This window comes from Dermacentor variabilis, chromosome 1 (assembly GCF_050947875.1).
Source record: "Dermacentor variabilis isolate Ectoservices chromosome 1, ASM5094787v1, whole genome shotgun sequence".
Taxonomy (NCBI): Eukaryota; Metazoa; Arthropoda; class Arachnida; order Ixodida; family Ixodidae; genus Dermacentor; species Dermacentor variabilis.
The window spans coordinates 118,098,389-118,122,604 of NC_134568.1; the positions used below are offsets into that span (position 1 = coordinate 118,098,389).

General features: G+C 42.3%; 1 protein-coding gene and 1 long non-coding RNA gene across 3 annotated transcripts in view; one reads left to right on the top strand and one right to left on the bottom strand.

Moving 5' to 3' along the window:
- Positions 1-20,706, top strand: part of Gapvd1 (GTPase activating protein and VPS9 domains 1) — a 177,401-nt gene extending 156,695 nt beyond the window's left edge. For both annotated transcript variants that reach the window (XM_075693916.1, XM_075693922.1), the window contains 3 exons: positions 9,411-9,477; positions 11,647-11,761; positions 12,933-20,706. In XM_075693916.1, the coding sequence (XP_075550031.1) occupies positions 9,411-9,477; positions 11,647-11,761; positions 12,933-13,341 (591 nt within the window). In that variant the 3' untranslated portion in view covers positions 13,342-20,706. The remainder of the gene's footprint in view (positions 1-9,410; positions 9,478-11,646; positions 11,762-12,932) is intronic.
- The window catches only part of LOC142583456 (uncharacterized), a 51,247-nt gene that overhangs the window by 7,316 nt on the left and 19,715 nt on the right, over positions 1-24,216 (bottom strand). Inside the window, exons 2-3 of the long non-coding RNA XR_012828636.1 lie at positions 9,973-10,046; positions 5,961-6,119 (exon numbers count right to left, since the gene is read on the bottom strand). This is a non-coding gene — a long non-coding RNA (uncharacterized LOC142583456). The remainder of the gene's footprint in view (positions 1-5,960; positions 6,120-9,972; positions 10,047-24,216) is intronic.

Here is a 24,216-nt window from a genome sequence, read left to right on the forward strand (position 1 = left end):
AACTCCAGGTGTCCAAAATAATACGGCATCCTCCACTACTGTATGCCTGATGTCATATTGTGGTTTTTGCACGTTAAGCACGATAATTTAAGTTTAACACTTCTGCCATGAGGCAATGTGCCATGTGAGGCAATGACAGTTCTAAACTTCTCACTGTCTATGAACATTGGGGCCCACAACACCACCTCAAGCAAACACGTCTCGCTATGTGTTCTGTGTACCATGTGGACAAACACAAGTGGTGCATGCAAGGGGAACATCACCTCTCCACTCTCTTACTGCACCAAGTGCTCAATAACAAACATTCGCCATCAATGTCCCCGCCCATTTGCGTCAATTAAGGCAAACACTACAGAGTGCTTTTCTTACGCCAATCCCCACAGTGCGTGGGGTCTGCACAATTTTTTTTTGCCAGTGAGCTGATTGGCAACAGATCTTCCGTCCATCACGATATAGCTGTTGGGTTGGATCCCAGCTTATGAGCCACAGTAGAATCACTGTTCATCCTTGACAGCATCCGCCATGTTTGTGACATCATGCATGCATTTCATTGAATCAGAAAGAGACCACTCCTTGCCGCAGTCACTGCAGGCAAAACTGTGGCGTCTATCAATGCAGTCATAAATGGTGATTACACAGTTCTGAAGGTATGCAGTCAACGTAATGTCATTTGTGCTGGTAAATGCAAGAATAAAGGCACAAATAGGCTTGAAGCATTTCGGTGTTCCCGTATGCGTGAATGCCTGTATGGTTCCCACTGATGACTATGGCGACGTGGACTCCAGCGCTTGGTTTTGGTTGGATGCTTGCACCACTTTTGCTCTTTTGCATCGCATATTTGCAGTGCTCAGTGCTTGGCGCGCCCCAATGGTCATCCCAATTAACAGGTGTGTGGCCAAATCCGTCCGAAATAATGAGAGTTTGATGCCATTAACTTAAGCAGACGCTTGCCCAGACCAGACAATGAGTCGGATTTTATTAACGAGGTTTTACTCTATGTATCTAGTGTTGTCAGATGCTACTCAAGTAGAAGAGCTGTTTGGTATGCAAATAAGTTTGGGCAAGTCATTTTGATGGGGGCGAAATGCGAAAACACCCGTGTACTTAGATTTAGGTGCATGTTAAGGAACCCCAGGTAGTCCAAATTTCCGGAGTCCCCCACTACGGTGTGCCTCATCATCAGATCATGGTTTTGGCACATAAAACCCCATAATTTAATTTGAATTTTTGGGCTAGTCATGTTCTATACTAGTCAGATGCAACTCATATATAAGACACTTTGGAGTACAAATAAACATTTCTTGCAGTTTTTTCTTGTATGTTTTATGCTTCCTTGCTTGATCCGATAAATATTCTAAGCATTTGGATCAACCTTGCGGGTTTCTGCAGAATTCGTTGATCACATTTGCAGGATCTTGTCCACTGAAGCTAAAGCATGATTGCGCTGAAGTTTAATAATTTGTAGCTCTCTCACATTGCTAGGGTTAATTAATTTTAAATGCAGTCAAACCTCGATATAAAGCCGAGACCAAACGTACACTTGCGGACGCGTGCAAGCTCGCATCTACGTGCCTTGCGCCTGCCGCTTCTTGCGAGGAGTAGTGGTTTGTATCCACAAATACACGCGACAGTGCGCGCTCACTGGGCTCATTCACAGACGCCTTGGAAAATGTCACTTCGTACTTTGTTATTGACAGTGTTTCAAAATGCTTCGATATCTATGAAAGTAATTGTTATATTTTTATAATTGTTAGATCACAAAAAGGAAAGGTTAAGCACTTTCTCGAATGAGATCAATCTGCTTTGCTGAGAGCTGAATGTACCGTGCCGTAGTTGCATAGCCAGGTGCAGCAACGCGAGGCAGCCCAAGTGCACGATAACAGAGAGGAGCTATTCACCAAGATCACGCCGCGTTTCAACGCGTACGAGCCGTGCCGCACTGTCTGCACATGCATAGGTATGCAGATACGAGCTTGCACGTGTCTGCGAGCTTACATGTGGTCTGGGCTTAACGAACCTCTATTTAACAAAATTCACAATGTAACAAACTATTTCTCAAACGTAGTTCCATTGAAAAACGCATATTTCTTTTTCACGATTTAATGGAGTATTTTCATGACACAGTTTTGATTTAACGAAGTATTCGGCCATTTCGAGCATGTACTTGGAGCCTTGTATGGCTGGTAAATCTAGCAAGAAAATATAAAAATGTCAGCAGAGGAAAAATTTATTTGCAAGCGTCCTTCCGCATGAAAATTTTGAGCTGCAAATACGCCATCGAGGTGCGCATGCCAGGATGCAGTATGCAGGAAACAGCACTGCGCCATTTGTCGCGTAACAACTTGCGGAGGCCGTAGGTTGCCCAGCAGCTCAGAGTGCTCTGGGAAACACGAGAGCTGACGATTCCTTCAGCGCAGGGGAGGTGGGGAAGGGACGAGTGTGCGGTAACGTGACCAAGCACAAACTAGAGGCAGAGGAGGGTAGTGGGGACAGGAGACATGCACCTATCCGCTCTCTCTTCCTAGCGCATGTCTCGTCTCCTCTCCTCTACTCATCCTGTAGCTACACATGGCTGCCCATATGTGGGCCACGTCTTTGATGTAATCTTCGTCAAGTGCAAAGGCGAGCTGTTGGTGCCTTCATGCACACTTTCTTCTCGCGTGTCTAGTGTTAAGATAGCGTAATCTCAAGTTTCCAAGGCACGATGTGAATAGTTGCTCACGTTGTGACAGCGATAAAACCACGAACCTTGCTTTGTGTAGTTGTCTCTGTTATCGCTATTAATGCCCCGCCTTTCTGGCAAAACTGCAGTATTTCTCTAACAAATTTTGGTATCTTTTTGCTGTTTTGCTTTTAATTTGAGGGCACCATCTGATGATGGTTGTGGGCAGTAAACGGGATTAGTCATGCCATCCAAGATTTACGGCACTGCTTGACGCAAAATGCTAATCTCAGGCACCGCAAGGCACACCGATGCAGTGCTCTTGACGCGATCTGCACCACGTGTGCTGGCACTCAAAAGCATGCTGTTATGGCCCAACCTTCTTGCGATTTATTTATAAGTGATTACTGACAAGATACTATCCACCAGGAATGTTCTGGGAATTCGTGAAATTATTTTTGCTGCTGAAACTTTGAAACCCCGAATTAATGAAATTCGCAATTTAACTAAGCTTTTCGCTGCAAGCACGGCTTTGTTATATTGAGGTTCGGCTGTAGTTGCTGTAAAAGTTGGCATCTTATGGTTTTCTGTTCCAAAATTAAGATTTCTGTTAAACTGCTCCAAATAATTTGGTGCTCCAAGATTGTATTCCCCCTCCGCCTCCCCATAACCTGCTCTAAATTTGGATTTTCCTGCTCCATAAATTGCTCCAAATCCTAGTTCAGCTGTTGCACCCCTGGCTAGGGCTCGTAACCACATTGACTACTGAAAAAAAAAACTTCTATCAGAGTCCATACCAGAAGAACTTATTATCAATTATATGGACACATCAGGCAAATTTTCACAGTTGCCATCGGCATAATGTTCAATATAAACTCCAAGTGCTCAATAAGAATGAGTGGTGGCTGCTGGTGCTAGGGAAAGCGTGTAAGGGTGACCCGAGAAGGATGGTGGCCTGATGTGCACCTTCTTCCCGCATACCACATTTTGGATATCTTGTGATTAAGTGCGCATCTCCTCCTCTGGCCTGGCTGTGACTACGCATGACTGTCTGCGTGGACGTTCCTCCTCTTCTCCCGCCTTTCTGTCTGTCTCATTTTGCAATTATGTTTTAACCAGAAACGGGCAGTGAAAGCATATTTACTAGAAAGCTAAGGTAGCAGTCGCATTGCAGCAGTTGCTTGCCTACATGCACTCTGATCATATGCAGGGAGCCTGTGACGTTGAGGTAATGCTTAAGCTTGCTGCCGAAACAATCTTAACTTTCTTTTCTTATTTGTTTCCATTTGTCCTGTGACTGGGACAAAAACAATAAACAGGGAGGGGGGGAGGGGGTTGCACAGAGGTATTGTGGGAGAATTGGCTTGGGTCATTGTGCTCTTTACACTGTGACCACTGCGACAGAGGAAACTGGGCAAGTTCAGTGATCGTAACCTGCTGTCATGCCTACCAAAGTCACTCCTCACCTTATATGCAAGGCTCACAAGGTCATTAACTGTTTCAATATGGCAGCACTGGCACCGTACTTCTGCAAATCAAGTTGCTAAACGGCAGTGCAAACTATAGCAACTATTTAACTTCAGGCAAAACAGTAATTGCCACAACACCAATACAAAGAGTAGGCCTTTTATCATCGTCGTCAACGAGACATTGACAGAATAAAACGTCATCTCCAAACGGGAACCCATGCAAAAGATGAGTCCCCTGGTGGAACGATGACTGTAGGCAGGCACGAAAGAATCAAAACAAAGCATGGGGCATTCTTCGTCGATATCCTAATGCGGAAAGCCTTATTGTAGTCAAACAGATAAAATCTCGGGAAAGGAGCACATGAAAGCAGGCAAGGAGGGCAAGCTGGGAGAGATTTCTTTCCGGTATTAATTCATACATGCAGGAGGTGAAAGTATGGGGGCAGGCTGAGAAAGCTGAAGGGGCAGCAAATCCATCCGTTGCTCTTGGTAACGGATGGATTGTATAGTAAATGTAGTCCAAATGAACCTTTTAACCAGCCTTTCTGCGTTTCTGAGCTGAAATCTTCCTTAAAGGGCCCCTCACCAGGACCCATAGCAAATTTTGGTTATATGCTGTTACATGTCCTCTAGGGAGTGTTCTGCTGCAAAAATTTTTCGACTAATTAATAGCCGTGATAGAAATATTTCAGTGCTGCGAACCCATGATTTCAGCAGGCGGGCTCCACTGCATAGCGAGACTCCCTCTCCACTCGCCCCCATCTAGGTTTCGGCAGTAAAATTCCTTCCCTGCATTTTCCCATGCCAGACCTCGAGGATCGTGTGACACATACGTCACAAGCTCCGCCTTCACCCTCCTTTCTTTTTTTTTGCGGGGGGGGGGGGGATGTGCATTTTCGCTAGCGGCATTGTGCGCGAGCTGTTGTAATGTCTCATCTCGCGCAGTGCACGATTTTGTGCGCCATGCACAAGGACACATGACTAGTGGTATAATTCAGTGCTGCACGAATACTGAGGCAGAACAAGCTGATCGCAGAGCATGGTCACGTGGCCGGAACACGGTAGAAAATGGCATAGTTTTGGTACCTGCGCACATGACCGTGCGACCGTGGGAACAAACAGACGAAGCGGAAGTACATCTCTCTTGCTTCGGTTGCGAAGTAAAGCAAGAAAGATGCAGACATTCCGTTCATGTGTTTTATATTTCTCTAAACTTCAATTCGTCAATTCAAGCGACAGATCACACAAATAACGAATGGTGCCTTGAGTAATTCTCGAAGTCACGTGTCACCACGAGTGACGTCATACTACGGACTCGAATACGTAGGTGCAGGGACGCAACTATGTCATTCTCCGGCTTGGAGCGCGGCGGCTGCGAGGAGAAGGAAAAATAGTGTTTGGTTTGAAACTTCAGATCTTTCCGTGGTGCATAGCGATGTAATACTTTGCAGACACAATCATTATCATGCAATGTATGCTCTGCGCTTGTCAGCTCAAAATGACCAGACCTGGTGAGGGGCTCTTAAATGCATGTCAGAATTCTGCTCCGGGTCCCGACAGAGTTATGTACGAGATGATTAAACACCTTCACAAAGACGCACAAATCACCCTACTCACACTCTTTATTACTCTCAGGGCAGCTGCGCATCTTCCATTCTCATGGAAAGAAGCTATTGTCATACCTGTGTTAAAACAGGGCAAAGATCCCACCTCAGTAATGAGCTATCGTCCGATAGCACTAACAAGTAGCCTCTGCAAGTTGTTTCAAAAAATGATAAATTGTCACCTTCTACATTACCTTGAATCAAACAAAATTGCTTGATCCGTACCAATGCGGATTCAAAGAAGGGCAGTCAACAACTGGCCACCTCGTGGATGTTGAGGCCAATATTTGTGATGCTTTTGTCCATAAGCAGTTCTTCTTATCCATTTTTCGTGTCATGGAAAAGGCCTAAGATACCACGTTGCTCCGTGGAATCCTCCGAGATCTGTCATGAATGGGCATCAGGGGGAACATGTTGAACGATATTGAGATTTACTACATCTCGAAACATACTTTCCACATAAAAATAGGCAACACACTTTCTCCTTCATTTACACAGGAAGCTGGGGTACCCCAGGGAGGAGTCCTCAGCTGCTCGCTTTTTATTGTGAAGATAAACATGCTTCGTTATTCGCTGCCTCCAGCCATTTTCTATTCTGTTTACGTAGACTACATGCAGATAGCTTTTAAATCCAGTAGCCTTTCAGTCTGCGAGAGGCAAGTCCAGCTTGAGTTAAAGTATTCAGATGGGCAGATGAAAATGGATTTAAGATCAACCCACATAAAAGCTCCTGTGTCGTTTTTTCAAGAAAGAGAGGGTTGCACCCTGACCCTTCTACAGAACTTCAAGGACAGCACATTCCTGTGAACAAAGAACATGAACGTAAATTACTAGGTGTCATACTCGATCCAAAACTAAGTTTTATCCCCCACATAAGATACCTCAAGGCCAAGTGCCTGAAAACGATGAACCTACTGAAGATTCTCTCTCACATCAACTGGGGCAGTGACAGAAAATGTTTATTGAATCTCTACAAGAGTCTTGTACAATCGCATCTCGACTACGGTGCTATGGGGTATCAATCTGCTACACCGAGTGCCCTAAAAATGCTTGACCCTGTTCATCATTTAGGAATACGCCTGGCCACAGGAGCTTTCAGAACTAGCCGAGTACAAAGTCTCTATATAGAGTCCAGTGAGTGGTCACTTCATCTGCAAAGGTCATTGTCCAGTTTCATGTATTTTCTGAAAGCACACTCTAACTCTAAACATCCTTGTAACGAAACCGTAAACAATGCAACTTGTGCCGCACTTTTCCACAATCGTCCAACAGTGAGAGAGCCTTTTTCGCCGTGTGTGCGAAGCCTCAGTGAAGCAGTGGCTGTCCCACTTTTTGAAAACCTGCTAATGGTTCCAGCCAAGCCATTACTACCGTGTATGTGGTAGCTGATAGATTACATGTCTTTTGTCGAAGTTACAAAGAATGCCCTAGCAATACACATAGAAACACACTTCCTAGAACTTCAGTCAAAGTACTCATGCCCAGAATTCTACACAGATGCTTCATAGTCGCATGCTGGCATTTCTTATGACGCAGTTGGCCCATCCTTCTCAGAATCAGGCTGTTTGCACCTCGAAACAAGCATCTACACAATGGAGGTTTATGCACTCTTGTCGGCTGTACAGCACATCAAGGAAACAAAACTAGAAAAAGGAATAATATTTACAGATTCATTGAGCATCGTCAAGTCCTTAATTTTTCTATGAAAGAATAAAAATCCTGTTGTTACTGAACTTTATTCAATCCTCCGCGCTTTGTACACATCTCATCAGCATGTAATTCTTCCATAGCTGTACTTGTTGTAGATTTAAAACCCTTCATACGCAAGAAACTGAGGGGCCATTGGCAATGTACGTGGGACACTGAAAAGCTTAATAAACTTCACATTATTAAGGCAAATCTGGGGAACTGGCCACCCATAAAAAGGTATGACAGACTGAGGTTATTTTCTGCTGCCTTAGGATAGGTCATACTTTTGGCACTCACTCCTACCTATTAACTGGTGAAGATCCTCCTGTCTGCGATAAATGTGGTGAGACACTTGCTGTCCTTCACGTCTTGTTAGAGTGTTGAGAAATAGAAGCTCAACAAAAAAAAGTACTTTTCTTCGGCATACAGACAACACGTTCCTCTCCACCCTGCAATGTTTCTCGGCATTGAACCACTATTTGACAATAAGTTAGTTCTAACATTTCTATGAGATGTTGGCACATTGCATGTTATCAGACCATCATATACATAGCACATCCTCTCACTAGAAGCTGCTGCTGCGACAGCATTTTTGTAAAGTACATACCTCCAAGCCCTCCCGGTCAAGGGCTCACGGTCAGGTACTAGTGCTACTGTTACTCACTCATTCAGTACATAATCTCTTGGTAACAGAACCTTTATGTTCATATTATACACCACTAATCATTGTGATTATTTTAATACCTTTGCATTTTACGCACTTTACAGCGACTAATTTTAGGCCTCTCTACAGCCAAGTTACATGTACCATTCACATCCTGATTCACAAAGCTGACATTTGTCATGTTCCACCATCGGCACTTCATTTATTATCTTTTTCTTGGCGCTCTTTGGCCATATCTGGCCCTTGCACCAATAAAATCCATACATCATCATCATCATCATCATCATCATCATCACAAAACGTCGTCTTGACATATAGTGAAGAGCAGTTGTGGAACATGTCAGAAAGTAATGTTTACGAATACCAAGCTACACTTATTTTATAAAGGCGTTTCCTTCTTTTTTTTCCCCTCCCCCCATTAGATTAAGAATGAACAAAGCTTTTTAAGACAGTCGTCGACCAAGTTTTTGGAAATAAAAAACTTGGACGTGCTGGATTATTGAGACATCACACGGTGCTGCCACTTGCTATATGTGTGACAATGCCCAAAATTTCAGGCACCCTACAGCACATCATTGAATCTTTTATAACAGAGTGAAAACTTGGTCGCTGCTACAAGCACAAAGAGCGAGATTTTTTTGGGCCATCGGCTCCTTAAATCCAAAAGGACGCATCTGGCCTACTCAATTTCCCAGTGAATCCAGTAGTTCCTAAGTCAATGACACAAACCAAGTCAAGCTTGGCTGAGTATGATGCAATAAAATAATATTTTCTCATCTGAATTGTTTTAATTGTCTAACTTTAAGCCATTTTAGTTAGCCCTTCCATGCCTGAAAAACCATTCAGCAACTATGTCAGTATATTGGATTGTAGGTGTAGTTGTATTGCTTCATTATTATTCTTTTAATATTATCAAGACCTGCTTAATTTTCACACGCAGAGGGATGGACTGTAAGCAGGCAGACACGAGCAGATGATAAGCAGACAACAAAGCGCAAATGGACGCATTCGCAATGTTGTTTGCCTTCCCTATTTGGCCAGAAATGCTCATAGCCCCAGCAGTGCTGTGGTGAACCGTTAAGATAACATATACACAAGTGGTGGCCTGTGTTAACGTTTATGACTGCAGGCTTTATTTATTGAATAAGGTGGTCCAAATTTCTGGAGTCCCACACTATGGCGTGCCTCATTATCAGATTGTGGTTTTGCTGCATAAAACCTCATAATTTAATGACTTGTTGTTTTGATAAATCTTGCTGAAAGCCTCAGTGATGGGATTTGATGATATTTGCTGAAACGTGAATGTACGTTTTCCTTTGTAGGCTCAATTGGTGGAGCAGTTTTTGCAATATCTATTTCAACAAATGGAAGTAGACCCAACATGGCAAAGTAAGTATCTTGCTGCTTCTGCTGCTGCTTTTTTTGTGGCCATAGTGATTGACTTTCATGGAAAATAAACTTTACTAACTAAAAGCATTCCAAAGTGTGCATGCAATCTCTGTGCAGTGTAGTCACTGAATGCAGTGTGCATGTAGGACTTTTCATTGTCATAATGGCAGTAACAGCAGAAACTACTGGTTATGCAACTTTTTAATAGTGCTATGCAAAAGCCTTGTTTACTACACAAAGTGGTTGTACTGGGGCATTGGCACTGGTTTGAAGGGCAGCTGCGCACAACTACTAACAATACTTGTAATTGAGTGGAAGCCACCATTTTTGTTGTAGTGTGTTGCAATGGGCTTGTAGCATATGGCATGCATGCTGTCATGTTACTTGTGTCATGTTACTTGTGTCATGTCACTTGTCATGCCATGCATACAGTCACTTGTTCAACATATGAACGGTGCTGAAAATAAATGGTGAATGTAAAATGCAGCAACTTACCAGGGTGGCACACCGCCGTTCTTGCAATTGGGCGGCATTGATGAGGTCTCCCTCTTCAGGTTTTCTTTTTATCCCTGGTGGTGATAAAAATTGAAAAATGCTGTACTTTAACCCAATCCGTATGGTTTTGCATTTGCCACTCTGCATGTTCAGTCTGTCACAAATTAAAATATTTAAAGACTATGCTGTTTGGCATAAAGCTGTGACCTTCGCAGTTCTCACTGCTAAATGTCTTGCTCAATATCTCCCAAAATATGTCACTGCATTTAAATGCAGCATTGGCCTTCAAGCTTGCACCTTTGCAGCGATGCTTTGGGTGTGCCTCTTTGGCTTACATGACTGCACCATTTGGATCTGTCGTATAATTACTGCCTTAGTTTTAAACCTATATTTTACATAAAGGTGCTCATTCATAATTATCTAAAGAAGTTTCAGGTTGAAAGTACAACTTCATTAAGAGGAAGCTTTAGCTTAAGCCCAACTTCCCTGTTTCCCTGTTTAAGAATGTAGGAAATGAATAAATGCTCTCTTGGACATTGACTGAATCAGTTTGAATAAAATTTATTTGAGTTAAAAGCCCAAAGCTATTAAGTGATAGCAGCAAAGTTTTGGTTGAGACGTTTAATTATTAGAATTTCCCAAATTGCAAAATATGAAGACTTGTAGCTACATTGAGACTGGAAGCAGCATTATCATGACCAGAGGTGCAGCAGTCTTTTTTGTAAAATAAAACAAATTACATTTGTGGGACAAGCAATTTCTACAAGAAGAAAAAATCTTTGAATGTTTGCAACATGTCAGTGTGAACATGCTGCTTGTGAGAGGGAGTGGGCCTTCACATATGAGATTGAGTTCCGTTTTCTTCCATAGACTTGCTTAACTACTGACTCAACAGCCATTGAAGCCTTTTATGTATATAAGCAGTCAATTTGAAATTGTGTTAAACAGTTAGTTTCAAGTCCTTCAAGATGCCTGTATGGCATGGTTATTAGCCATGTACAGCGCACAGTGCTTGGGGTTTCTTTCTTTCTTTCTTTCTTTCTTTCTTTCTTTCTTTCATTCATTCATTCATTCATTCATTCATTCATTTAGTTCTCATCTTCTCTCACTGTGCCCACCACCTTGGGCAGTCTAGCTTATTATGTACACATGCCTAGTATTTTTATGTAATGGTCTTGTACAGCAGTTTGCTGCAAAGCTCTGGTGCTTTTTTAACTTTCACAAAGAATTTTCATCCTGACAAATCAGTCTGTGGAATTCCGCAATGTGGAGAAAGGTTTATGAAAGGAAAAATTGACATCTACTCGTATGTAGCATGCAGCTACAAAGGAAACCCACACGAGTTTCTTGGAAACAAAGCTTCATAGTTTAAGAAAAATTCGTCCTGGTCCAGAATTTGAAGATGGTACCAACGCCTTTCTGGGTTAGTCGCTCTACCATCTGAGCTAACCAGAAAGCTAGCAGATCACAGTGCAAGGGCAAATTAATTGACAACTCAAAAGCACAAGGACACTGAATCCTGTCATAAAGCCATAGTGCAAACAAGCGTGATTGTGTTATTCTTTATTTGTACTTGCGTATGCCTTATTTTTATTCTGATTTTCGTGTTGATGTCTCTAGTGTCAGAGTATTACTGTGCTCAGGTGATTTTCTTATATTGTCTTGTGCTTGCAGTGGCCAGTGACATCCAGATAAACCTTGCTCAGCACACAATCGAAAGAGCTATCATGAGTCAAATATATGTTCATGCATTGTACCCCAATGGAGATGGAGATGTCCTCAGAGATCAGTAAGTAACCAGTGGCGCATTGTCCTACTTTATACACATATATATTCAGTGAAACTCGAGAAGCCTCTAGCTTATTAATCTAGCGTATACACTAATTCATTTCATTTCAAAAGAACAGCTAATATTAGGATAAATTGTGCTGATGTTGTTTTATATATGAATAGCAGAAAGCTTCATATAGCCTATTTAACATTTCTTAATTATTCAAAAAATGTTTTGCTACCTTGCACTTTTAAGTCCACTCTTGTAAAAAAAAAAAGTCGCAGTTTCGCCCGAAAGGCGAAGCATCGATTGCAATAGCAATTTAGCGGACAGCTGTACTAAGTAAGGATAGTAGTTTTGTCAGCCGTATAGACTTGTAAACATAGGCATACTAACTAAATTAACAAGCATGGTGTCATGCGCACACAAGCCGACATGAACACATTTCACTCGGTGACTGCGGATACTCGCTGTTAAAACACTGCAGTGAGGAAATGCGGCAGCAGCAGCGAGCAAATTGAGCTTCATGCAGCCGCGTGTGTCAACGCGAAGTAGGCCGCATAAAGACAGTGTAGCACGGACTCTGTACCCATCGCAGATGAATTTCAAAATACAGCAGCCCAACCAGGCACGCGCGGTCGCCCGGACCGCTCGGAGTAAAGTGCACCCCCATCCCTACCCTCCACCTGAACACTTGCACGTGACGGAAGGCAGCGTGCTTTGCCTCTGCTTTCTGCCGTTACGTGCGCAAGATTAAGCTATGATCGTCGGCTTATCCTTGCACGCTTTCACTTGCACATACAGCATATGGCACGCGGCAACGATTTTATTACCCGTGGACTTCATACGGAACCTCACAGCGACGTCCACACCCACGCCGACAGCAGAAATTTTTTAAAGCTTGTTTCAAGTTATATGAAATACCTGGTACGTGTTCCTGCAGTTGTATAAACCATGCACATTTCACCAAAGTATAGAATCTGCCAGAGAACGCACATTGCAATTACTATATTTCATTTGTTGCTGACTGCACAAAGAATGGCATAGAGAGGCTAGAGCCCAGAAACATTAAGACAAGAAAATTCTCTAGTGCCACAAAAAGAAAACTACTTGTAAAAACTGGCTGTATGGCTCATGGAGATGCTACACTGGAAATGTCTAGAGCAATTCTATTCTTCTTTATCTCCAGGGTGTTGCACCAACACATACAGAAGCTGTCACGAGTTGTCACCGTGGAGCACCGAGATCTGCGCATCCCACGGGCCTATCATGCTGAGAGCCCCTGGCCCAGTGCTCAAGCTCAGCTAGGGGCCCTGGCAGCCCACAAAAGCCCACAGGACAAAGTGGCCTGTGTGGCAGCTTGCTGTGCCTCACTTGCCAGTCTGCTATCAGCTGCTGCAGGTGCACCAGCAGCAGCTGATGACCTTGTGCCGGTGCTTGTCTTCGTGCTCATTCGTGCAAACCCACCGCACCTGCTCTCTACCGTCCAGTTTGTGGAGACCTTTCAGCGTGCCACTCGGTGCTGCCAGGGCGAGGCTGCGTACTGGTGGACCCAGTTTTGTGCTGCTATTGAGTTCATCAAAACAATGGACTACTGAAGCTCACACTGCTGGTTTGAACTTCCTTAGTGCACCTAATTTGGTGGCTTAAGGCAGAGGGGGAAAAGAAGAAAGCAAGGCCCAGCTGTGCCCAGCGACTCCTCCTTGTCTTCTTTATAGTAAAGGAGAGATGATTTATGGCATGCACTTTGAGCTTTTCACTGGCAAGACAATTTATAGAGTACGGAGCTCAAAAATAGCTTTGATATGCTGTCATCTGTAGTGGCAGTTAACAGTCTGATATGTCAACAGTTTTGTGCATATACATGTGACTGCCTTTGTTTGAAAAAGAAAGTTATAAGACCTGTGAGTAAAGGGGGCATTTTCCCAGCAGGTGCAAGATTTTATGGCTACAGCTTTTTCAAGTTTGTAGTTGTGTGTAAAGAGCTGTGAAAGTGTCTTACTTTTGCAGCTTAGTCCAAGTAGCTCAAATGACATTACCCGACAAAAAAAAAAAAAATGTAAGGTCTACAACTAAAGTTGCACTTTTACAATAACATCAACTAGAGTGGTTTGCTTGTGTGTCCCCTCAAAGTGTCAAAAATATTAAATGAAGTTGGCTTTGCTTGATGGATCTTATAGCACATTTATATGATGCAACAGTTTTCACATATTCAAAGATGACTCACAGAGAACTGCTTAAACTAAATTTAGTCATGATATAGATGAGGCACATACTCATTCTTGGAGAGCAGGGGGTTAATAAAAGGGCGCATTGAATTGTTATAGGTGGCGGGCATAGTTTACTAGAGTTCAGGAATGGGCTAATACCTTCTTGCGCTTATGTGCAATTTAACACCAAAGAATAACATAATTACATTAAGTGACATGAGTTCCTGAAGCAGTAGGACATTATCCTGAATCAGACCACACTTGTTAGCTCAAGAGCTGTGTACAGTTGACGTAATGCAGGCATGGCACTGTAGTGGCATTGCAAGGCACACCAACCTGGGTAGTGGCTGTGAAAACAAGGTGGAGTTGTGTCCTGCTAAGTGGAAAGGGCTAGCTTATTGCTTTCCTTAGCGACTAGGCTGTGTTTGGCATAGATTGATTTGTGCCATCTCAGTGCTGCATGCTACTAGGTTCGACCACATGTTATGAACCTTAGTGGTGTGGGTTGTGTGCTTCCAAATGGTAAAAAAAGGCTGCAAGTCGCTGGATGTCCACATTTACACATCTGGATGCGTTGCAGCAAAAAGATAATTTTTCATTGCATCAACTAACACTTTCAACTTCATACTTGTACTGATTGTACTGACTTATCCCACTCTTCTTGTGTGTTTACCCAGAAAATTGTCATGATGAGAACTCTACCATTGGGCTAGGTTGTGGTGTCATGGCATCTGGGATGATAACAGATTAGTTTGAGTGGAAGAGGTTGCTATGGTATGCTTGCTCAGCATGTCAAGTGCAAGAAGGAGTGACCATGATTCTAGTGACTCAAGTTTACATTGTAGCAAATTATAAGCAAATTGTGTTATTTAACATTTTGTGTTCACCTCAATACAGGGCTTGGAGCACGTGGGCAGAGAGTATTCTTTTATGGTGCAAAGTTTGCAAATTGCATGTGATATAAATTATCATATGTTTAGAAACTTTATAACTTAAAGTAAGCAGACTTATGTGCTTATTTTAAGTAAGCAAACATGGAACAATGCAGCTTTCATAGTATTTAGCACTCTGCAGGAATGGTAAAATGCCAGGATGCAATGCCTCCTTAATTGTCTGGCAGCAGTAAATGAGTGATATGTTGTGTTATTCCTCTACATGTGATTAACACCTTGGCTGCTAAAACCTGAGTAAGTTGTGTATAGCCTATCGAGCAATCTGAATTGTTGAAGCACGCAGCTTGGTCTACTGGCAGCAGTACTTTACATTGATGAAAATACTCGCGGCACAAAAGTGGTGTGTGCATTTCAAGCTATGCACCGAGCACATTTTCACTTTTGTCTGCAGGGCAGTTACGTGCGTGTTGGTATTCATAGCACATTAAAATGAGCAAAGCCAGTAATCTGCTTTGGTGTCGTCACGTTCATGCTCAAAGCACTCAATACATTGTCCTTGTGGCTGCTGCCAGCTACCAATGTTCGATTGGTGTTAAAGGTGGCTTCAGCCGCATGCTTGTTAACTTGGGAATAGCTTTTAGGCACCCCATATGATGCACATAATCTTATATTGAATCTGTGTTAATAGTGTGCCTGTGTTATCAACATGCTGGCTTGTGTAATTTTTTTTTTTTTCAGTCATGAGATGTTTTCAAAGCTTTTATTGGCTACTACAGCCAGTGCATGGCCTGTAAAGCATTCTCAGGTGTACTGCTCTTCAACCCTGTCTGCAACTACTGCCATGTAGCTCTGAGCATCAGGCTGCTTGCCTAGGCAGATAGAAAATTGTGATGTTTTAAAGCTCCCACCATCTCTAAACTTATGTCCATGATAAAACTGCTTTGCAGCATAAGGCTTGCAAACTACAGAAAAGTAACACGTGAGAAGTTATTAAATCTGACAGGGTAGGAATTGTAATTTTATGTATAGGGGTGCTTAGGCACCTGCCTCTGAAAAACACTAAGTAGAGCTCTTTCTGTGTTGTCATTATACTACAGAGAGTCTGTAATTTGTGTCGGAAAAGCAAAAAGCATGTGCTGCAAGATTATGAAATGAAATAGATAATGAAGATCTGTTTGAGTGTGTGAGAAGTTATTAAATCTGACAGGGTAGGAATTGTAATTTTATGTACAGGGTTGCTTAGGCACCTGCCTCTGAAAAACACCAAGTAGAGCTCTTACTGTGTTGTCATTATACTACAGAGAGTCTTTAATTTGTGTCGGAAAAGCAAAAAGCATGTGCTGCAAGATTATGAAATGAAATAGATAATGAAGATCTATTTGAGTGTGTGCAGTGAGATACCTAATCAGAGTTTATACTGGAAGTGCTAGGTTTGAGCACACATATCTTCAGTCCCATGAAATAAAAAAAAAAAAACTAACATCAATACATATGTTAGAATCAAGCACAAAACTGAGGCTTCACTACCTAATTCATCACCTGCATTAGTCCTGATGGGCCTCATCCACCCTTGCATGGCATGCAACCCCTGGACCAATCAAATGCAGGTGCAGTGCAATGCAATGCAACAGCTGAGACGGGCAGTATCACTGCAGCTTCAGATGCTTGCTGCAGAAGATGGTGTTAGTGAAAACGAAGCACCTTATTGACAATAATTTGTTTCCTGCATGAAGATGCTAAAAATGGTTATTATTCAGGCAGCAATACCCGGCATTTATCAATCAATCCACAACTCTAGGCTTATTCAAGATAGCCCATCATCGTGTTCGACAATTGGTTGGTTTAGGCAACCAGTGCTTGGTGAAAGAAGCCCATGAATTTTAATATGCCCATTAAGGTGGTTTTATTTATTTGTTTACTATTTTTGCAATAATTGGGTCAGAAGGTGACATGAGAATGCACGGGCCTGCATTAGCAACTTCACCCATCCAATACCGCCACACGCAATTTGCATGCAGAAACGTATCCTGCAGGCCACTTGGTAAGGAATGGTATGGAAGAAAGCTACGCAAGCGTCAGTAGTTGTACAGTACAGAAAGGAATGCCAGGAAGGTCATTTGTTCGAGTATAAGCACTTTATAAGTTGACGCATGGATCTTATTGTATGCACCGATACCTGTCGCGTAAAATAGATTTGGCTGATACTAAAGTCTCTTGTTCATCAAACATTCAGCTCCTTGGCTGATAAACATAATACAGTGTCGCAAAGGCATTTCAAAGGCCCTTGAACCTGTCTATAGACTCAATGGCAAAGTGAGTACTGCTATAGAGCTTCAATGGCCATCAAATCAATAGTAAGGAGTAGAGAGAATCGCATGGAAGTCTATTAGACCTGGGAGGCATTCAAGCAGCATACTCCTACATCCTTGTCTTAACATGTTGACACTACAAGCTTTCAGTTTGTCTATGCTTCCTGAACTAGTTAAGGAGCTGCATTTGTTCATTTGACCTGTTGAATTCTTTGTGCAAAATCAGTTGACAGAATTCCCTGCACTTACAGCAGAGGTAGTGCAGCACTCATGCAGGAGTTACCGGGCTGGTTCTATGTGAACATGAAACATGCGCTTAACAGCCGTGAACTAGTCCATGAAGTTTAGGACAAATATAATGGACCTTACACTAACATGCTGCAAACGAAGAATTTGGGGAGAATAATAACAAATAACTTATCCATTTTATTTTCTTGCATGAAGAGAGAGAGCGAGAGAGATACTTTAATGGTACAAAATTGCCCGATGGGAGGCCTCAGTCCTGGTTGGAGACCTCAGTCTAGGACCCCAAGAATGTGGCGTTCACACTGTTATGCAAATACTGCAGTCACGATCATTGTTGCCATAGCCCAATAACAAAACTAAGCCTAATCCATGGAAACTGCACAAGTGCATAAAAGAAGCATAAAAATATGAAAAACTTTGGTACTCTGAATATCTTTTTAAAAAGCGCTGCACAGCAATAACATACACTTAAACTTTTTAGATTCATTTTTGCAGCTGGTTGCTTTCAGAGATGCAGAATTGTCGCCGGCAATTATTGTGCTGCAAGCATTTGGTGTCAGATTATTCAAACACTCAAGTGGCATTTAGCTTTCCCACGTAGTGGTAGCACAAATCCTTCCAGTTGATAGTGTTTAAGAACCTTGGAGGCCATTGACTCCCATAATGTGCCCATACGGTGCAGCTATATTTGAGGCCTCTATCAAAAATGATGCGAGGCATTATGTGCATAATTATCCTGTGAATCTCTATTGAAAATTTTGGAGTGCAAGTCAAGAAATATTTCAGGCAAAGTATCTTTTACTCCATCATTAATTCATCATCAGTCTTCATTTGAATGATTCATTGGATTCTCCAAGCCAACTGTCCTGCAAGGCTTCATTCCTATCGAGGACATTCCTGAAGCAATGGGCACTTGTGGATTAGGAGGCATGCATGAGTACAAAGGTACTGGTTAATGCTGTGAACTGAGAATTGTTTTTTGATCATTTTTTTTATTTGGAAAATTTACCATAAGGCATACATAGCAAAAAAAAATTAGCCCTTTATGATACAAGCACTCAAGTCTAGAAAGACCTAGCTCTGCTAAACCTGTCCATCATCCCTTCTCTTCATGGAGTAGTTAAAAAAGACAAGGACTGTTCATACTCCGAGCTGTAAAGAGGCAGAATCCACTTATGGAGTTCAAATAAATAGCATTTTTCCTTTCATTTTTGAAAAGACACCGGGCCAGGTCTGTGGACAAGAGAAAAGATTTCTTGGCTGGAGAAGGGCCTTTGAGGCAGCTGATTTCGGAATCGTTGCCAATTTTTTGTTCATTCATCCAAACAATTATTTATTAATAGCTGTGCATAATGTTATGTAAAATTCACCTAGCAACCTAGAAATGGTTGAAAGAAATAATTGCGTGTTCAGTCTTCTAAAAGCAGCCTTGGGTGGCATGTTTTGCAACAAAGATAACGATCAAGCGCACATGTCGGTGAGACAATGGCCTACTGAAAGAGCACTAAAGGGACACTAAAGAGCAACGTCAGTTTAGTCAGGTGAAGCACTTTTCAAGACTTGATTTGCATTTATTTGGAGGAAAGGAGGTTGGTTTTCAGTAGATGAAATGAAGAGTAAAGTTTCTCCTTGGGTTCTCGATCCAAATCGCTACGCCAGTACATTAATATGAAGTATTAAAGTATTTCACGTGCTTCAAAGTATTTTCACGTGCTTGGGCCATCTTTTTTAACAATTTCTCAAAACTTGGTTTATTTTTTTATTCCTTCAGTATGCAATGTAATCCTTGTTTATCGATGGACACTGTTAGTCTCGCAGCATCACAAGCAACTAGCATGGAAACCTAAGCCTTTCTCATATTTTGCATCTTTTCTGGCTTACCAAGGCTGTGCTCACAATAAGACTGACATTAGTGCCATAGGTTTGCAGGCACCAGTAAAGGAATGCAACAAGGTGCACCAGTGTTGGGTTTAAAGCTTGTTCAGAAGTGTCAGCTATTTTAAATAACCATCATATTGTGTGCATTATTATCAGTCATTTGTTGTTTATTTGCAAATCATTGTATTTTCCATATCCACTGGTTAGCTAAAACACAATAGTTGCAGTCCTCACCATACTATTGAACAGTGCATGGTGGTTTTAAGTATGATTAAATGACAAATCAATTGAGGCATCTTAGCAGCCCTAATTGACATCAGTAGCAAATGCACATCAAATAACATTTTTGAAAAGATCAGTGCAAGTTGTGGAGTGTTAAAAGAGAAGCAATATTTACTGGCTGCATCCCCCCCCCCCCAGCTTTTCAGGATATGAAATTCACTGAAGTTAAACTAGGTTTACGCTTACCTTGTTTTGTGCGACACCATTGCAGCACATAGGAAAAAGCCGTTGAGCATAGTTTAAGATACCACAAGCGGTAAACAAGACTGTATGAACTGTGTACGGAGAAGTAAACACCCATTTGGGGGGGGGGGGGGGTTCTTCCAATTCCTCATTTCTTTCCTTCGTTTATGCTCATATTTGGCTTGCTTCAATGTACCCTATCAGTGCCTATTTTTGGCAGCCTGGTTATTAAAGTTAGCATTAATACTTCAGTGCATCGTTTGGCAATGCTTGGTGACTAAGCATGCTAGAAGTCCATATATAACGCAAGTCACTAGTTTATTTCACACAAGTAATTTTTTGTTACTTTTGTGTTTTGTGGATGGACACAATGTGACCATGTAATTGCAAGTGCAAAAGTGCCACAAGATTTTGTTTGTGTTCTCGTTTAGAGAGTGTTAATCAAATGCCAGAAGTATGCCAAAACTAGTATTGTGCAAGCAGCTATTTTTTTCTTATTTATTCAAGTGTAGATTTATTTGTTGACTTTTGAAATGTATGAAAAATAGTTAAAGGTTATGTGCATAAGCATATACATATATTCAAGAAAAGGTTTGCTGTGAACACTGTTGATCAGTCTTGCTGTACAATCAAGTCAGCTCCAGGCCCATGTGTGCTGATTTTAATGTGTGCGACAGAACGCAATGTTCTTACTTATTAAAAAACAGAAGTAAATATTATAATTGGCAGATTGTTCATGTATATCATTGCAACAAGAGTATTTCTTGACACATGCACATATAAATTAGTTTAATACAGTGGTTTATGTAGTACTTCTTTGCTATAGTTAAATTTGAATGTGTTTCTGTTTGAAATCATTTAATGCCAGGATTAACCACCAGCTTTGTTTTAATGCTGGTTAGTTTTGTGAGTGAGATTTTTGTATGTCTGAGATTAATGAAGCAGCTTGGTTGTATTTTGTACCATTGGCTTCTGTTTATTGATACTGAGGTGCTTCTGCTTGGTGAACATCACAGTAGCATTGCAAAAACCTAAAGTTAGCGTCTGGCATTAGCTAACATTCTTACTCTTGTCAAGATGCTTCAGATGCCTCACATTATTTCATGTCCTTCCAAGTGAGAAGCAGTGCCAGTCCTTATTACTGATCAGCACTCGGATAAGGGGCTCAGAGCATTTTCTGGAAATTCAAGTACAGAAGTGGACAAACATCACACAGCCATTGATGTTCGCAACAGAAAAAGCACACACTTTAGTGTATCCCTGTACATGCCAGTAGAATTGCTTGCATACTTGGCAAGAGGCACAGAATAATTGGGGGGGGGGGGGGGGCACATGAGGTTCATTATCACAGCTGCAAGATCTATAGGTTGCAAGACCCACTGAGTGAAATGCAAAGTAGTGCTAGTGCTCAATTTGCTTGACCTCTCGCTCGTTCTCTCTCACTTTCAAGGGACATCATGCTTCTGAGAGTAATTCCTGCTTCCACAGCCAAGTGGCTGCAAGGGCAAAGATAAATGAAATACAGCGGAGTAGTGGAATCTAAAAGCAAATAGTAGGCTGTTTGTTCAGTCTCATGTATAATATGTGCAACAAAGTACAAGGGCAAATCAGAAAGTCTTTGCCCCTATTTTTTATTAGCCAAAATAAGGTACATACAGGTAATTACATATATATATACATACTATTCTACGTACCTTACACTCTTTCTCCACCTAGTCCCCACACTGGTTCAGATATTTGTCCTATTGCAGCGCTACATTTGAGATGCCCCCGTGGTAGAATTCTTACGCACGTGGCCTCCTCGAAAACTCATTGTCATGCAAGTCTTCACGACCTTTCGCAAACTCACTTTATTGATTTATTGACAACACTATCACCTCACACTTCACAAAGGGAGACACCTTTCCCCATATGTGGACTGCATTTCTGTATGGATTTGGATGGGCATTTGTCCCTTGCTCCATAAAAAACGGATCGCACTTCGTTGCTCGTACGCCGTGGACATGTGAAGCACAACCGCCATCTTCAACAGCCAACAGCTGCATCGTGCCCCGGAGCTACCGGCAGATAAGGCCGTGCCAGTCCAAGAAAGGTCCACTGCTGGGAATTGATATGTTGAATTCACATTTACAGCCGTAATTTGGCTAAAAGAAAATTGGGGCAAAACTTTCATTTGCCCTCATATATAGCTCTGGTTTTGCATGTCAGCTAAGTACACATCCCCAAAAGTATGTTTATGAAGCAGCCTAGCTTTTTGCTGGTGACATACTAAACATGACACCACTGGACAAGCTTATTTATTTCATGAGTCTTGGTTCTTAACTTCAAGCAGTTTTGTTACTGCTAGTACATTGCTAGAACGGGTAGAATAATTTGACTTACGCCACTTGCTCCTTAACAGCTGCCGAGAAAGAAAAGTGCATTAAGAAAAGTTGATGGGGTTATCAGGGCAATTTTTAATATACCGCAATCTCACTAATCACAAGGGTCATGATCACTATACTGGCCTCTCGGACCACACTTGACAGGATCAAAGCGTCTACTGTCCAGCTAGATAACGGGTCGAACGCAGTTGAACATTTAAAACAAACTTTATTTACACTAAGAATGTCAAAAAAGCAAGTTAAAAATACACAAAACATTCAGTTTTCGACCCGTAAAAAAGTGGTCCTGTCTCTAGGGCCGGTGGGGCAAGTCTGCCCATCCCGCGTTTTTCGAACCGCGGTTTCCATCCCCGCTGTCGCCCCCAGGCCCGGGAAACATCACCCGACACCTCGAAGTGTCGTCACTGGGTCACTTCCAGGAACCGAACGGAGGGAGCGGGTCCTTTCTCTCGCGCACAGCTCAAGGTCCGCGGGGGATCAGTGAAACAGAAAGCAATAAAAGTAAGGAAGGCTCGCTTCCCTCTTGAAAGAAAAGTCCGGCTGTGCGTTTGCGATGCGCACAGAACAATAACTATTAGTATGACACAACCTCCTCAAGGGGCACTCATTTTCTGTCTCCCACATTGCAAACTGCCAGGCAAAGCTGCAAGTATATGTTGAGTATGATCCTTGAGCATGTTGTATGTTCCCCTCACTGCAGTACATCTGCTTTTTGCACTGCTGATGGACATTCATAAAAACTGCCTTAGAGCTAAAAGGTACCTTTCCCTTTACTTTGAACCCATGTGATTAGTTGCCAAAATCAAGAAACCAAACTGTTATCTCTATGATTAGTTGTAAAGCATCCCATCATGAGTAAGCTATCTTTTGAAAGGAGCTGAGATTCATCCATTTTGACTGCGATCGCCTGCATTATTGATTGTACAATAAAAGTGATTCTAGGCATGGAAGCTATTAACTTTGGGTAGAATGTCTATGTGGACAGTTGTTATTTGCAACAAGATGGTGGTGCAATGAAGCATTGTCAAATTGTGAAACACTTAAAATTTATTTTGCCAACGTGAGCTCTGCTTTTGAAACTGTTTATGAAAGAAATTTTAAGGTTTTACAATTTCACAATACTTAATGACCACCATCTTTTTCCACTGTGTTTCCATGTCTCTTAGGGCAGCCGGGCTGATTGAGTAAGGTAAGCTGCGCTATTAGTATCATGTCGTGTTCGGCACTTTCTTTAGAAGTGTTTTGTGCAGCTCCGTTAGGTGAGTGCAGCTGTTTCTCCCTATGAGGGCTGTATACGTTTTTTATGAATAATTCACATTGTGCCCTGCATTTGTGTTTTGGCATCAGGCAGATTGCTGTGCTATGTAGTGTGTTGCGAGTTATCGTGGCAGTTAGGTCTTTTCTGACGAACGTTGTGTGCATTGTGTAAGCACCATACACTGGATAGCCTGTAAGGGGGATATGCTGTCGAGTTCTTAATTGAGCAAGACATCTGGATTCTTTTCTTGTGTGGCAATGTATTGCAGAAGAAGCTTGTGTTTGCAGGCCAGTCCCCTGCAGCTGCGATCCACTGCTGACTCACTGCCACACCGACAGCTCTTTGCCATGGTGTCATTACTCATTTTGGCAATCATATGACCTGGCATAGGGCATACTGCATCCTACACGGGCAGGGCAGTGAGTGCAGCTCTGTTATTCAAGTTGGACTTCTCTGTACTCATAGGCACCTAAGCCTCATTCGATCAACCAATGGCCTTCAGTCCCCAGCAGTTGCGGAGCACCTGACCAAGACCCTCTGCACCCTCTGCTGTAATGCAGCAGAGGGTGCTAAGAACCACTGGACCCGGACAAGCCACCAATGGAAACTGACCCTGGCAGCCTTTAACACCCAAACTCTCTCGAGTGAGGCTAGCTTAGCAGGACCCTTTGAGGAACTATCAGGCATTGTTTGGGATATATTGACCTTAGAAGAACTGGTGAGGCTTATACAGTGCTGATTAACGGCCATGTCGTCTGCTATAGAGGTCTCCCCGATAAGAAGCAATATGGGGTAGGATTCCTAATTCATATGCACATAGCCGGCAACAC